At 43.7% G+C, this 14,958-nt stretch overlaps 1 protein-coding gene across 1 annotated transcript; it reads left to right on the top strand.

Moving 5' to 3' along the window:
- Positions 1–911: 911 nt before the first annotated feature.
- VLDLR (very low density lipoprotein receptor) lies at positions 912–14,509 on the top strand. Its single transcript, XM_009279955.1, has 20 exons — positions 912–936; positions 1,165–1,191; positions 3,886–4,005; positions 4,972–5,094; positions 5,983–6,105; positions 7,475–7,846; positions 7,953–8,075; positions 8,161–8,283; positions 8,749–8,868; positions 8,986–9,111; positions 9,507–9,678; positions 10,013–10,237; positions 10,395–10,513; positions 10,886–11,025; positions 11,142–11,283; positions 11,597–11,743; positions 12,660–12,749; positions 13,155–13,232; positions 13,345–13,514; positions 13,858–14,509. The coding sequence occupies exons 1-20, from the start codon at positions 912–914 to the stop codon at positions 13,891–13,893; spliced, it is 2,601 nt and encodes an 866-aa protein (XP_009278230.1). The 3' UTR covers positions 13,894–14,509.
- The last annotated feature ends 449 nt before the right edge of the window (positions 14,510–14,958 follow it).

The raw sequence follows: 14,958 nt of genomic DNA on the forward strand, positions 1-14,958 counted from the left end.
CGGGGAGCATCTTTCCCGGGAGCGATCCGGGTGCCGCGGGAGGGTTTGATTTCCTGCGCGATGCCTGGTGCTCAGGGGAGGGTCTGCGTGCCTGGGGCTCATCGCGGGGGGGTCGGGGAGGATTGAGGCTTTATCGTGGAGGAAGGAAGAGGAGCCCTTGGAAAGCCTGCGGCGTTAAGTGTGCTGTCAAACTACTGTGCAACTTTGGCTTTGTGGCATCCAGCAGCTTTGGCATGGCTCTAATTCAGGGCTAATGGTAACCACCATAAGGGATCTCCACCTGGTGGCAAGGTTGAGTTTAGCCAGCGCCGGATCCCTTCTTGTGGGCTGGGCTCTCACTAGTAGCGCTGCTCGTGGTGAGCTCCAGGGTTGCCTCCCAGCGCAGAAGCTGTTACCCTATGGCAGAGGGATCTGCACATTAAACCAATTGGATGGTCAATTAAAAATATTTTCCTCTTGAGTGGAGGTAGTAATCAATTGGCTGACTCCTTTCTTCCTTCAGGAACTGAGATCCAGGCTACTCTTCTAGGTGGGAGGTGGGCAACTGATGTCTGCATTGTTGTATGGCTCCTAATCTCCTGACTAGTGCCCTAAAGTAGGCCTAAGTGTCAGATGTTGGCTGCGTTGGCAAAGTATGCTTAAAGTTAGTTGGACCTTGCAGTCCTAACTGTGTGCAGTAGTTCAGACACTGGGTCTGTCAGGTAGAGGCAAGCCAGGGGATTGTTGCATCCAGTCCTCATACAAGGAGGAAGAGGGGAAATGTCTGCCTAGTCAGTCCTCAGTTCATGTAGATTGCTCCCATGTCCGGTCTACAACAGACATGATTAAACAGCTGTAGTATGAAGGACCAAGCTGGCTGGCACTGAAACTGATAGTGCACTGTAGTCAGAAATCATAGTAAGAGATATGCAATGGAGGATAACTCTAGTCCACCAAGTTAGTCTGATTCTTCCCTCAATTTGAGTTCGTGGCCCCACCAGCTCCCTCTTATTAGTAGTTGCAATTGCCAGGGTCTGGGGGGAGTCTAAGCTAGTTCCTGTATGAGCTCTCGCAAGGCTTACCAGTCACTGTTGCAAGCTTTTCTGGGACTTGGTGTCAGATGACAGCACACAAGTGTCACATGTTTGAGGCTGCCCAGACAAGTAATCTGACAACTTGTTTAAGGGGCTGAGACAAACAGTGACAGCAGAAGTATGGAGAAAGCTAGTTTAACTTGGGTAGTCATTGTAACTGTGCTCCTTCACCCTGCGCACGCTGCTGCTTATGAGCCAAACTATACTAAGTAGTTACCTGGGAAACAGTAAAATAATATATGTTAGCAATCACAGGCTGTGAAGTTACTGGTTCTCTACATCTTTTGCCTAAGCTTTATCCCAAGGAGGAGAAAAGGTGTGAAGGTGCTTCTTGTGCATGAGTAGCACATGAAGAGAAGCTTTGAATTAGTGGCTAATTGATGCTGATCTAAAAATCATTAACTGTCTAGTGACTGAACCTGGAACTGCGGTATGACTCTTTCTTCAAATATAAGTGGGTTAGACTGGTAGTGTCGTGACTAAATAGCTGTGTCATGACTAAAATGGTTATGTGGCATTGCAGAACTGTGCTTGGTGTAAAACAAGGGATCACAGTTAGTTACTGGCTGGAACTAACCTTTGTCTTAACTGGAGCTCACTCCAAGTGGCCTTTAGAGTTTGACAGACATCTTTGGGAGTAGCAACAGATTATGACCTTTGTGCACCTGTGTGGGTGTTAGGTGCTGTCAGTTCTTTACTTGTTTGTGGGCTAACAAAAGTAGTTGCTCCGACATTTCACTTGGTATCAGCTGCAGAAGTGATGATACCTTCTTGGAATGGCTTATTTTAAGGGTTGTAATTGTAAAGTTACAGCTGTTACTGCAAGCTCAGTTGCTGTTTCATTTAGCCTTGTGTGTAGCTTCCCTGTAGCATTTGGTCAAAATGATGTTATGTTTCTAAGCCACAATGTACTAGGCAGTCTTAGCAAGCCTTTTCTGGTTATTCTAGCTTGAAATAGAGTAACTAAGGACTGTGGAGTTATTTTGGGATCTCCTGAGTGGCAGGCTTAGTGTAATATCTCTAGTATGCTATTTTGGGAAAGGTTGACTGTTCTCACTCTGAAAGCCTGGATGAGAATGTCTCAAAACTATCAGGAGTCAGTTGTTGCATATTTTAGGTGGTAGTACAGTAATAACTGGAATAATGTGTGACAAGCTTGCTAGCAGAAGGTTACTTCTGTTAGAGGTTACTGGACAACAAGGTGATGTCAGGCTTAGAGCAAGCCGAATAGCTGTGGCTTCTGCACCCTCTCTAAGCTGACTGGGATGTGCCTTCTAGCACAAGGCAAGCTACTTGTTTGACAGCTCTTGACCAAATAGTAGCAGCTTTACAAAACCATGCTATTAGAAAGTGCATGCTGGTGTAACTCCCATCCTGAAAAGGAAAAGAGGAATGGAAATACAGACCACAAAAGCTGATGTTCAGTTTTTTGGCACTGTTTGAACGCAGTTCCCAGAAAGAAGTTGTTATGGCTTTACTCTGTCTGACAAGTGAGTTAGTATTTTACTCAACCAGTAAGACTGCTAAAATATTAGCAGAGCTCAGTAAGCTGCTGTTTCAAATCCGTTACTTCTAGCATGAATTTACATGAGACACTCAGTAGGTAAAATTGCCCATGTTGTCCTTGCTTATACTTGGAATTGGCTAGTGCCTGATGGCTGGCCAATATAATGTGAAATGGCTGAATAGCTTCCTTCCACTTGGAAACTGTCTTGCATTTTGCATGTCATACACAGAAGATAAAATAACAAGTAAAGTTCTACTAAAATTTGATGTCCTTTGTAAGCCCTGGAATGCCAAGACAAAGCACCTCCACTAAATGATGCAATAAACCAAGGAGGAGCAGGAGTCTTGCATCATGCTGTAGACATGTGCAGCCAATAGTAATGCATGAGCTTACACACTTGCCTACATGCATTACATGGAACAGCTCTGGCTTAGCTGCTGAAGAAGCAGGCTGCTGCTTTTAGTGGCAGTTAACACGGCTTCAAGACAAAGTAGGTTCCCTTGAGGGATGGGGTCATACAGTTTTAGAGCTGAAGATACTCTGGAAAAATGCACTCTAAGCACCATGTAGAAAGCAGTACCTTACTCAAGCGTACTAACAAATCAAGACTGTTATCAGCTGGGAGACAACAGACTTGATTCCAGAAGGAAGTGATAAATTATCTTGCTCTCTTAGCATCACACTTGATCTAGCTTTAATAAACAAGATCCAGATAAGTAATCACACTTCTTTTTGTGTATACTAAGGAATGTCTTTGGGTGCCCTTGTTTGAGGAATAACTTAAATCATGAAAACTTGTTGTTCAACTACAGAGCAGATATCTAAGCTATCTTTACAGACATCTTGGATTCCGCTGTAACATGTTAGCAGCAGAGTACGGAAATGCTAATCCAGCTTGATATTAGTCCAGTAAAAACCCAGTTTGCTTAAAGTTTGAAGGGTTCTGAAAGTGCAATGCTAGCCGCTAGACAGCAGAAGTCAATGTGTGCATGCATCCCTCTGCCTTGCAAACTTGACCCTGCCTTGAAAAGGAAAGCTTAGTAAGAAGAACAGTAAAGCTGGTTTACTGTTGTCTGGCAGGTGGGCTGTCGTACTGCTTAAGCTCTGCACTTGTACTGTGAAGGAAAGCTTCTGGCTCTACTTTCATGATTGAATAAGGTGACTGCAAAGATTTGGAACTCAGATCTGGTTTCATGCCAATGTTATGCTGTTTATTAAGCTGAGTAACTTCTTGATCAGCAGTGGGGGAAAGCAAGAAAGTATTGCTAAATAGTATTGGGGCTTATGTTCCTTTTTTCACTGAAGGTGCGAGAGCAATATGTGAGGAATCCCAATTCCCATGTAGTAATGGACGCTGTATTCCTTTACTCTGGAAATGTGATGGTGATGAAGACTGTTCAGATGGCAGTGACGAGAGTGCTTGTGGTAAGTAATCAAAATAAATATCTCTGTAGTAGTACTTGCTAGTTAGCAGTAGGGCCTTAACAGGGGATAGCTGGAGAGATGTTTATCCTGTCCAGCACTTCTGACAGTCAGAATACAGAGTAGAGGACAAATTCCCTAGAACAACTGGGGGACTATCTTGATGCCTTGTATCCATCTGAGGCAGTTGAATTTTTCTGAGTGCTAAGAAAGTCTCCTGGAATTGGTGACTGAGAGAAAATCTCATGACCAAAACTCTGTATTTTCAAGGGTGGTGACTGTCAAGAACAGAATGCAAGCCTGTTCTCAGTTGTTGCTTGAAGACATAATAGAAACTGTTTGCTATTAGCACTTAGCTATTGATTATTCCATGGTTAAATGCCCTGGTTCATGTGTGAAAATGATTCTGCTGAGTCTCCTGTAAACACTAACTCTAGCTTTGGCTGCCAACTCTTGCTTTAAGCAGACATAGAAGCCAAGATGGATGACTACATGTACTTAGAGACAAAGCAAAACAGACTTGATATCCAACACTGATGGTGTTGAACTGCCAGTCTGCTCAGGCAGGCCTAAACTGTTACCTTAGGGTTACATAGTACCATGCTTCTGTAGTGACAAATCAAATGCCTCGATAATGAACTCAGAGTTCCAAATCTGAATATTAATATCAGTAGACCTTACTTTAACTCAAGTGTGTTCAAAGCAGCAGCTATTCTAGCAGCATAGTCTCCCTTAACAATAGCAGTCCTTCAGTGTCTGCTTACAGGAAAATAAATGTTTCTCCATGCACAGTATAACTCTCTAGGAAGTGTTAAACAGTGATGTCATTAGACTGGTGGAGGACGACACCAGACATCCAAGAACTAAGGATATTGCATCACTTTCCTAGGGCAAGGCAGCTTATCTCTATCTGCAACAAACAAGCTAAGCTCTGGTCTCTAAATAAGCAGCTGTCCTTCTCCCTTGCAGTGAAGAAGACGTGTGCTGAATCTGATTTTGTGTGCATCAGTGGTCAGTGTGTGCCTAACAGATGGCAGTGTGATGGGGATCCGGACTGCGAGGATGGGTCTGACGAGAGTGCTGAACTGTGCCGTAAGTGAGCCTCACTTGGTGGTGCAGGCAAGCCTGCAGGGAGTAGCTTTTTGACTTCTTGCCTGCTTGCAGCCTGGCTCTCCTCGTAAAGGAGGGATGAACTTGTTTTCTTGGAGAGCATCTTCCTAAGTGCTAGCTTGGCTTTGGCCACATCGGGGTCTTGACAAGACTTTTTACTACTTAAAAACATGCAGAACTGAGTGGGGACTCTACAGTTGTACCTGGTAATAGATAGTAAGTATGGGGTTTTACTGAGAGTCAGAAGCAGCAAGCACAACGCAGCAGGCCTGACCATTACTGTGGCTTGCTCACCAAGTCATCGCTGTCCTCCAAGACAACTACTTTGCAAGACAACCAGAGCTAGTGTAGGAACTGAGTGACTGACTACATGTTGGGGAGTGGGAAGCAGACATGCAGAGGCTTGACTGTGAGGTCTCGCAGTTAGCAACCCCAGTCTTAAGTGTGGTAACTAATCAAGGAATATAGATCCATGAAGCTTCATCTCTCTGTATCAATAGGATCCACACTAAGGAACACTTCAGCCCCAAGTCCTACTGCACTTTGGCATTACTCCTGCCTGCCACTACATGTTATAGCTCAAGCTTCTACAGTGTAACTGGTGTGCAATCACAAAACTACCACTACAAAGATACTCTTAAAATATTAATCTATTGGGAGCTGGAAGCATTTTTTTAGAGCACTACAAACTAGTGTAACCTTTTCCATGACGGAGCCATCAACTTAGGTGGATGCTGGCATCTAATTAACTGCAACTTTGTCTGGAGCTGAAGCCTTTCAGTCTCGACTTTCAGGACAACTGCTAAAACCCAAGAGCAGTAGCTCTTAAATTTGAGAACTCTTAAATTGAACTTAAACTTTTTTCAATAGATATGAGAACATGCCGGGTAAATGAAATCAGCTGTGGTCCTCAGTCAACCCAGTGTATCCCAGTGTCCTGGAAATGTGATGGTGAAAAAGACTGTGACAGTGGAGAAGATGAAGAGAATTGTGGTAAGGGAAGAAATGGTGGCTGCATAACTCTATTTGAAATTGACTTGTCTGGAAAGGAGCTAGCTGGGCAGTATACCTGGAAAGATAAATTTCTCATAGTATCAATATCTCCTTAAACCTAGATTCATCTTGTATTGCAGCCTGCTTATCAAAGCAGGCATGTTCTAACACTTCTCTATCCTGCTAAGTTAAGAACTACAGCAATATAAGCTATTCAACATCTATCTTTGGTCTCTGGCTAATTTTGACAATAGCCATAGGTTTAGTCACATGTCAGGCAAACCATCAGAACTTGTTCGCTGCAGTTTCTCAACAGGTAACTCTAGTTAATGCTTACATAAACAAATGGTCTCCTGAAAATGTAGTAGTGACTTGTAGCCAAAGGCACAGCTGATCTACTTTATAGCCCTATCCTGGAGTATTCTGTGCGCTTGTCTGAAAGTGCAGACTAGGGAAGCTAGGTTTCTGGTGTTGGGGGGCAACTTCAGGCTGGTATGCAAGTGAAGCTGTCACTGCCAGTATTAGAGTGCAGTGTTCCTGGCTTTTTCTAATGAACTTGCATACATATGAATTGTCTGAGGTGTTTCGAGACAAATTTGCTGTAACCAAAGCCACAGGTCTGGCTTCCATCAGAGCCACCTTACCTGGATGGGCTAATGACACACAGATCTCCAGACTTCTGCTATGTGTCTGTGGAGCTGCTGCCTTACTCAGCAAGCACATGCCTTAATCTAGCAAGTAAATCTACAGACAGCGTTTCTAATGAAGCTGATAAAACTGTCAGTTTAGGCATACTGAGCTGCTAGCTACATTGCTATTAAACCAGCATAATTTGTACTGGGGTAAGTTGTGTGGGTCTGCTTAATACCACAGGATCAACTGGTGCAAGATCTTGATCTGTTATCCCCAGTGGTCCAGGCAAACGGGCCACTGCTGTCCTGAGGACCAGCACAAAACACTTCAATTTCAAACTACAGAGCATGCTGACCATCTGGCTACCTTAATCTTAGTCTGTACTCTGGAGTTAGCAATTCTCTTACCTTCTGTCTCTGGTTCACAGGGTTTGAGCCTGTTTTCTGAAAGGCTCGCATTCTGAAGCAGAACAGCCTAGCTGCTTCAGAAGGAGGTTATTTTCACTCACTGGATCAAAACTGATGCCTCTCGCTCATAACATCCAAAGGCAAGGAGGACAGTCTGTGTGGGGCCCAAGTGTCCTGTCGGTGGTCAGTTAGGTTCTCCTAGAGCCTTATACAGGGTGCTGATCTTCTGTTAGCTAATAGCTGATGAAGAACCTGCAAAGCAAAACACCTTTATACAAAAGTCTGCCTTCTTGTGATAATCTGCTAATCTCTTACTCCTGTTACTCCAGGCAATATGACTTGTAGTCCAGCAGAGTTCACATGCAGCAGTGGGCAGTGTATTTCCAAGAGCTTTGTCTGCAATGGTCAAGATGACTGCAGCGATGGCAGTGACGAGCTGGAGTGTGCACCTCCTACCTGTGGAGTTCATGAGTTCCAGTGCAAGAGCTCTACTTGCATCCCCATCAGCTGGGTGTGTGATGATGATGCTGACTGCTCTGACCACTCAGATGAATCTCTAGAGCAATGTGGCCGTCAGCCTGCACCTCCTGTGAAGTGCTCTGCCAGTGAGGTGCAATGTGGCTCAGGGGAATGTATCCACAAAAAGTGGCGCTGTGATGGAGATCCTGACTGCAAGGATGGAAGTGATGAAATCAACTGCCGTAAGTTAACTTGGTCCTTCTCTAGGAGGTGCTGGTTGGCTCCTGTTTTATTTTCTTTCCTTCAGCAGACCTCAGGAGTTTAAGTCTGTAATGGCTGTGTCCTCAGCTTCTCGGACCTGCAGACCAGACCAGTTCAGATGTGAAGATGGGAACTGTGTCCATGGGAGTAGGCAGTGCAATGGTGTGAGAGACTGTCTGGATGGCACTGATGAAGCAAACTGTAACAATGGTAAGTGTGGAACTAAGCAAGAATAAAGTCTTTGCAGAATATCTGTTGAAGCTGGTAGTCACCCTCACAATCTTCATTATCTCAGTTATTCAGTGCTCTGGACCTGGTAAATTTAAGTGCAGAAGTGGAGAATGCATAGATGTCAATAAAGTGTGTAACCAGCAGAGAGACTGCAAGGACTGGAGTGATGAGCCCCTCAAGGAGTGTAGTAAGTGAACAAACTCATTACACAATACTGACTACTAGACATATTTGGATACAGCCTCTGAGCTGTCAGATGTCAGTCTGGAATGCCCATCTGCACTTCCTTGGTGACAAACAAACAACCAAGAGCAACCTAGTCAATAGCCTAGTTTTATCCTAGCCAAACTGGCTATGGGGTTGACTTCTCCATGGCCAGAAGGCACCTGAAGGCATTAGAGGCTCTGGAACTTCCAGGAGCCTCAATCTTTGTCTGCTGCTGCTAACTTGTAACACAAGTAACATGTTGATAGCTGAGAAAATACGAATTTGAGGAGGGTCTCTTGCATGTGATTTCAAGTGCCAGAGTGCTTTATCAGATGTGGCAGGCATCATTAGAAAATGGATGGGTATCTGGTAAAGCACTCCGTGACTAAGACTTTAAGACTGAATATGTGTGCTGTCTCTGAAGTGGCCAATTCTTCTTTTCTAGACATAAATGAATGTCTGGTGAACAATGGCGGATGCTCTCATATCTGCAGAGATCTCGTTATTGGCTATGAATGTGACTGTCCAGCTGGGTTTGAGCTTATAGACAGGAGAACCTGTGGAGGCAAGTATCAAGTTTGAGCTTATAGACAGGAGAACCTGTGGAGGCAAGTATCAAGTACGTTAACATGGACCCTACTGATGGTACTGGAGATGAGAACAAATTAAATTGTCTTTACAGATATCGATGAATGCCAGAACCCTGGTATCTGTAGTCAAATCTGTATCAACCTGAAAGGGGGCTACAAATGTGAATGTAGCCGTGGCTATCAGATGGATCTTGCTACTGGGGTGTGCAAGGCAGTGGGTGAGTATTCACATAATACTTCCATAGCCCTGCTTTAAAATGAGGCAGCAAGTGATGTACTGTTTATGCTGTCGTGGTTTTAACACTAGTTGTGCTGTTATCAACATAACTTGTACAGACCTGAACACTACTAACACTTTGAATGATGCCATGATACAGTACTTAAAGCTGCCTGACATAAACTGCTTGTGTCTGCTCCCTGGGCAGGAGGACCCTCCCCATCAAGTTGTGGAGGGAGAAAAGGATGAGGTATGGTACAGCCAAGACCTCTGTCAGCATCCACTAGCAAGTGTGGAATGGCAAATACTAAATATGATGACTCTAAAACTTGTCATAAAAGAATATATGTGACTGCATGTCTAGAAGTACAGATAACACTTACACTCTTTTCACAGGGAAAGAACCATGTCTAATTTTCACCAACCGCCGGGATATCAGGAAGATCGGCCTTGAGAGGAAAGAATACATTCAGCTAGTAGAGCAGCTAAGAAACACTGTGGCTCTAGATGCTGATATTGCTGAGCAAAAGCTTTACTGGGCTGACTTCAGCCAAAAAGCAATCTTCAGGTAAATGGAGTCAGCTTCTGAACCCTAATGTGCTCCCCTAAACTATCCCACATTTTACCCAAGATACTTCTCTAGGCTCTGCTGATGAGAACTAGATTCCTGATGTCCTAAAGACAAAGTACAGTAGGTGAAAGTTCCCATAACTAGCAATGTGTATGCCTATTGCACTTCCTAGTAACTGCTGCTATAATTGTACAAAAGGCACTCTGCGGAAAGTCAAAAGTGCATCTTCTACTTTGTCTGCCTGAGATCTGCGTGCAGTGTTGGCTGAGGCATGCCAAGTGGTAGTACCTGTGGAGGAAGTGGTTGAAAGCAAGTAATTCTTGTCTTCCAGTGCCTCTATTGATACCCGTGATAAAGTTGGAACACATGTCAGAATCCTGGACAACATACAGAGCCCTGCAGGAATTGCTGTTGACTGGGTTTATAAGAACATCTACTGGTCTGACTCGACTGCAAAGACCATTTCAGTGGCTAGCCTAGATGGCACAAAAAGAAAGGTTTTGTTTCTCTCTGAGCTGAGAGAGCCAGCTTCTATTGCTGTAGATCCTCTCTCTGGGTGAGTACTTGTCCTGGTTCTCTTAATGGAGCGGACCTACCAGCTATTCCATGTCCTGATAACTGACTTAGGTAGCCTTTGTTAGTTATTGGTCATAATTAAGAGTGATACTACACAGTATTATAGTGCATCATACAACATAAATTCTGCTTCACAGCTTTATGTACTGGTCAGACTGGGGTGAGCCAGCAAAAATTGAAAAAGCAGGAATGAATGGATTTGACAGACAGCAGCTTGTGACAACAGAAATCCAGTGGCCTAATGGAATTGCTCTAGGTATGTTGAACTTGTCTCTGTGCCAGAGGTATTCTGGAGCTTTAGCAATTTGTTTGCTACAAAAGTCAAGGTCAGCCTTCAGAGAACTATTTTCAGCTTCTGAGAATGGGAAGCTCCTGCACGCCTGGAGACAACAGGCGCAGATAGCACTTCTCAGATACTGAAATGATAACTTTTCTTGAACTGCTCTATATTATAGTTGAGGCACAGGCCACTTAGGCAGCACTGCAGCAGCCTTCTGCATCATGGTATGGTAAGAAACTAGGGCAACACTGCAGCTATTCTTGAACCTGTGGGTGTTTCAACTTTGCAGGAGGCTCTGGAGGTTTTCTCCATGTAGATAGTAAATATGTTTGTGTTTTTTCCTCCTAGATCTTGTAAAAAGCCGTCTGTACTGGCTTGATTCTAAACTACATACGCTGTCAAGTGTGGACTTGAATGGCCAGGACCGTAGAATTGTGCTGAAGTCTCATATGTTCCTTCCTCATCCTCTTGCTCTAACAATATTTGAGGTAAGAATGACTTCTGTAGTCATTGTCAAAGATCCTCTTCTTGCTTGTACGTGGCTAGCAATTATGGTGCTGATAGCAACACAGAGGTAATGGGATGCAATGACACTGTCTTGTAGGACCGTGTGTACTGGATTGATGGAGAAAATGAGGCAGTCTATGGTGCCAACAAATTTACTGGATCTGAATTGGTTACCCTAGTGAACAACCTCAATGATGCACAGGACATCATTGTGTATCATGAACTTGTTCAGCCTTCAGGTAACTCTAATACAATTTATAGTTATGTCAGTGTGTACTTGTAAGAAGCCTGCCCTGCTTGGGTGGTGGCAAATGGTATCCCTCCCCCATATAGCTGTCTACTTCACTTCTACTTAGAGTGCTCAAAGCTTCTAACAGGCAGCCCCACTGGGGTTGAGAGAAGGTCTAGTTGCAATTGCTCTTTCTTAGGCAAGGCAGGTGCAAATCTATAACCTGCAGAGACAAGTAACTCTACTAGAGCAATTATTAGCAAATAATTATGCTATACACCTGGAGTATGAAGGCTCACTCCTGTCAATTGCTTTACCAACAGGCAGGAACTGGTGTGAAGAGAACGTGGCAAATGGAGGCTGTAGCTACCTGTGCCTGCCTGCTCCTCAAATAAATGAACACTCTCCAAAGTACACCTGCGCATGTCCTGTTAAATACTTCTTGCAGGAGGATGGACTGAGATGTGCAGGTATGGTAATATGACTGAAATCTTTTCCAGGATGGATGGGGAAGGAGTAGAGGTACTGGACCTGTTGGAGGCAAATATGGCAGTATAGGATGACAGCTTTGCATGAGTTAATCTGATGTGATTAATCTTGGAGGGGGTGGTCTTCTAGCATGCATTAAGATGACCCTCAAAGTCTGCAGGTGCTGTTCAAGTCCATGCTTGTCTTCTGCATCATCATCATTTGCAACAAGACCTTGTACGTCCATGGCTTTCTGCAGACAGCAAGCACATGCGCAAAACATACCAAGCCCCTTTCTTATAAAACAAGGGGTATAAACTAACATGGCATGTATAAATACAGTGTTGAAAAGCTGATAGGCTTGCTGGCCAAGGAAGTTTGTTTGGACCTGCTTTCGTGGTCCAGACAAACATGCTGCTGCTACTACCCTGAGCACTGACTGTATGGCAGGCTTGTTTGTCCAGTGGAGTAGAACTAGAAACTCCAAGGTGCCACTTACTATATTGCATGTTGATTCTGATTGCCACAGTTAGAGCACTGAATGCAAGGACGCTGTCCTCAGTTGGCTGCTCTAAAGGGTTGCTATAGGTATGAAAGACTGTACCTAACCAGTAAACTTGTGGAACTAAAATCTCACTCAAAAAATCTGAAGTGAGGGATGGGGTGGCTTACTGTTGTCGTGACCCTAAATACCTGTGATTCATGCCTGATTAACTGTCTAGCCTTGTTCTTGGAATTATTTTTGATCAAAAACTCTCAGCTGAGGGTGTGCTAGTGAAATAACTAATGTCAGTGTTTCCAATAAAGCTAACAAGCTGCATGATCATTCTGCCATCTGCTAAACATTCACTGCCATGGCTCTCATAGCTAAGCCATTGCAGAACTTTAGGATTAACTGGGTTCTTGATCTATAATTAGTTTCAGGTACTGGAACAACTGTGGCTTACACTGAGGCTAAAGATACCAGCACAACAGAAAAATCTCCAACTGTTGGACTAGTTCCTGGAGGTACTGGTCCCAATAACTCAGACTGCTAAACATCAGAGAAATTAAATGCAAACTGACCCACTAGCCTACTTGAAATTTTCTCCTTTGCATGCAAGTAGAGAACACAGGCCAGGTCATGTGTGTAGTACAAGTACAACAGCTGGAGCATGTGATAAACAGAATTAGTTCACTTATGGCAGTGTGGAACCTATAGGTTCCATGAAATCCCAGGAGTGCTCAGAGAAGGCAAGCAATAAAAAAAAAAGCTTTCTACTAATATAGGATGAAGCCTGTTAGGCTGTTCTTGCAGTGTGTTACTGAGAAGCTAATACATGATAGCAGTTTCTGGGCTTGGGAAGTGCTTGCATCTGACAAAGTCTGCCAGCCTGTCAGTAAGCAAGCTCACTACTTCAAATTCTTGTGCAGGATTCAACATCAGTGGTACAACATCTGAAATAGCTGCAGCTGGAGGAACATCAGCAGCTTGGATTGTTCTTCCTGTCTGTGAGTACAGCATTCACTAGCCTTTGGGACCCCTTGTGGTGGGACAAGCCGCTCTTGTCAGGAGCTTGACTTGACTCTACTCCATACTTGCAATCTGTTTCTCTCCCTAAAGTATTGCTGGTGATGGCTGCAGTGGCTGGCTACTTCATGTGGCGTAACTGGCAGCACAAGAACATGAAAAGCATGAATTTTGATAATCCTGTCTACCTGAAAACTACAGAAGAGGACCTCACAATTGATATTGGAAGACACAGCAGTTCAGTAGGACACACCTACCCTGCAGTAAGTAAACCTATTGACATGTCCAAGGCTCCAGGTTAATCCTCAGAGCAGACAGATTACCAAATGATATCTGACTTGAGTTTAGGAGAGGTCTCTGCTCTTGAAAGCTGCTGGCTGCAGCCAAACCACTGGGCTAAATCAGCTGAGAACTTGTCCTTTTAATCAGGGTTAAAGTTATAGTAGGCAACTACTGTCCTATGCCTGGGTTGGAGTAATTGGTCCTGAATGTGGTCATTAGCCTGCAGAACTAGCCCCTGTTTCAAACTGTTGTGTAGTGATGATATGCATTGTTTTGTGTCTTCTATTAGTACAACTGTAGCTAACCTGTACTTATTTTGTACAGATATCTGTTGTAAGCACAGATGATGATATGGCGTGAGCACTGGATCAGCAATTGCTTCCGGTTTACTTGTGTTTTACACTCTTTGGGGATAGTAACCAGGTTTGTGGCTGAAAGACTTCCTCCATTCTTGGAAGAAAGAAGATACTTTCTGTATGTATGGAACACTTATGTAAATAGCTATTTTCTACAGCTTAACAACAAACTCTGTAAATACCTGTCCACAACAATTCAGCTTTTAGTGGTTACTGTTTTATCAGTAGCCCTTGGATTGGTCAGTCAGTAACACCACTGACCAAATATAAAGCACTTTCCATAGAAAGCCATATTCCAGCCACAACTTGTAACACCTGTACATATGTGTATAGGCCACTTGTAAATATTATTCTTGGAAAATCACTACCAAGCACTTTGAAATACTTCAAATGTAAATTATTGTACACTGTCTTTTTCAATAATTGGGGCAATGGCAATAGGAAAAAACGGGTTACTATGATTGCCAAAAATTTGTAAACATAAGTAATTTTGTATGGATGATTGAAACAATCTTGTCTGTTACCTCTTAGAGGCATACAGGTATGAATGCTCTTTAAGAAACCACTGTAAATCTTAAATGCAGAGGAGGGGAAAAAATAAAACAAAAAATTAAGCAGTTAAAGTATTGGTCTCCATTATTATGTTAGTACTGAAGTAAAATAGAGTAACTCCTAAGTTGGAAGCTTTAGTGGGCTATACTACTACTGCCAGCCAGAACATGAAGATTTTCTTAAGTTATTTCAGCAGTACCCCAGACCGCTAAGACAATACTGACCTGCCAGGTGACTGAGGTTTGTACTTGAGACTAATACTGTGCAGGGTACTGGACTGAGTGGCAGCAGTCCCAGACCGCTAAGACAATACTGACCTGCCAGGTGACTGAGGTTTGTACTTGAGACTAATACTGTGCAGGGTACTGGACTGAGTGGTCTTCTCCAGCTGGACTCCTAAGTTAGGATTGACAGTGGCTAAAAATACTCAACTACTATTGCAAGCTCTTAAGAGATAGCATTGACAGAGATGCTATGTGGAGACAGGTCGAAGTATTGTCTGCCAGGTAAGTGTAAG

The sequence above is a fragment of the Aptenodytes forsteri genome, unplaced genomic scaffold (genome assembly GCF_000699145.1).
Source record: "Aptenodytes forsteri isolate BGI_AS27 unplaced genomic scaffold, ASM69914v1 Scaffold99, whole genome shotgun sequence".
Taxonomy (NCBI): Eukaryota; Metazoa; Chordata; class Aves; order Sphenisciformes; family Spheniscidae; genus Aptenodytes; species Aptenodytes forsteri.

What these genes read in the sequence shown, in the direction of transcription:
- VLDLR (XM_009279955.1), top strand. Translation starts at nt 912, where the DNA reads ATGGAGGATAACTCTAGTCCACCAA. An exon ending in GCCTAATGGAATTGCTCTAG is followed by an intron (nt 10,514 to 10,885) that starts GTATGTTGAACT and finishes TTTTCCTCCTAG; the next exon opens with ATCTTGTAAAAAGCCGTCTG. An exon ending in TAGGACACACCTACCCTGCA is followed by an intron (nt 13,515 to 13,857) that starts GTAAGTAAACCT and finishes TATTTTGTACAG; the next exon opens with ATATCTGTTGTAAGCACAGA.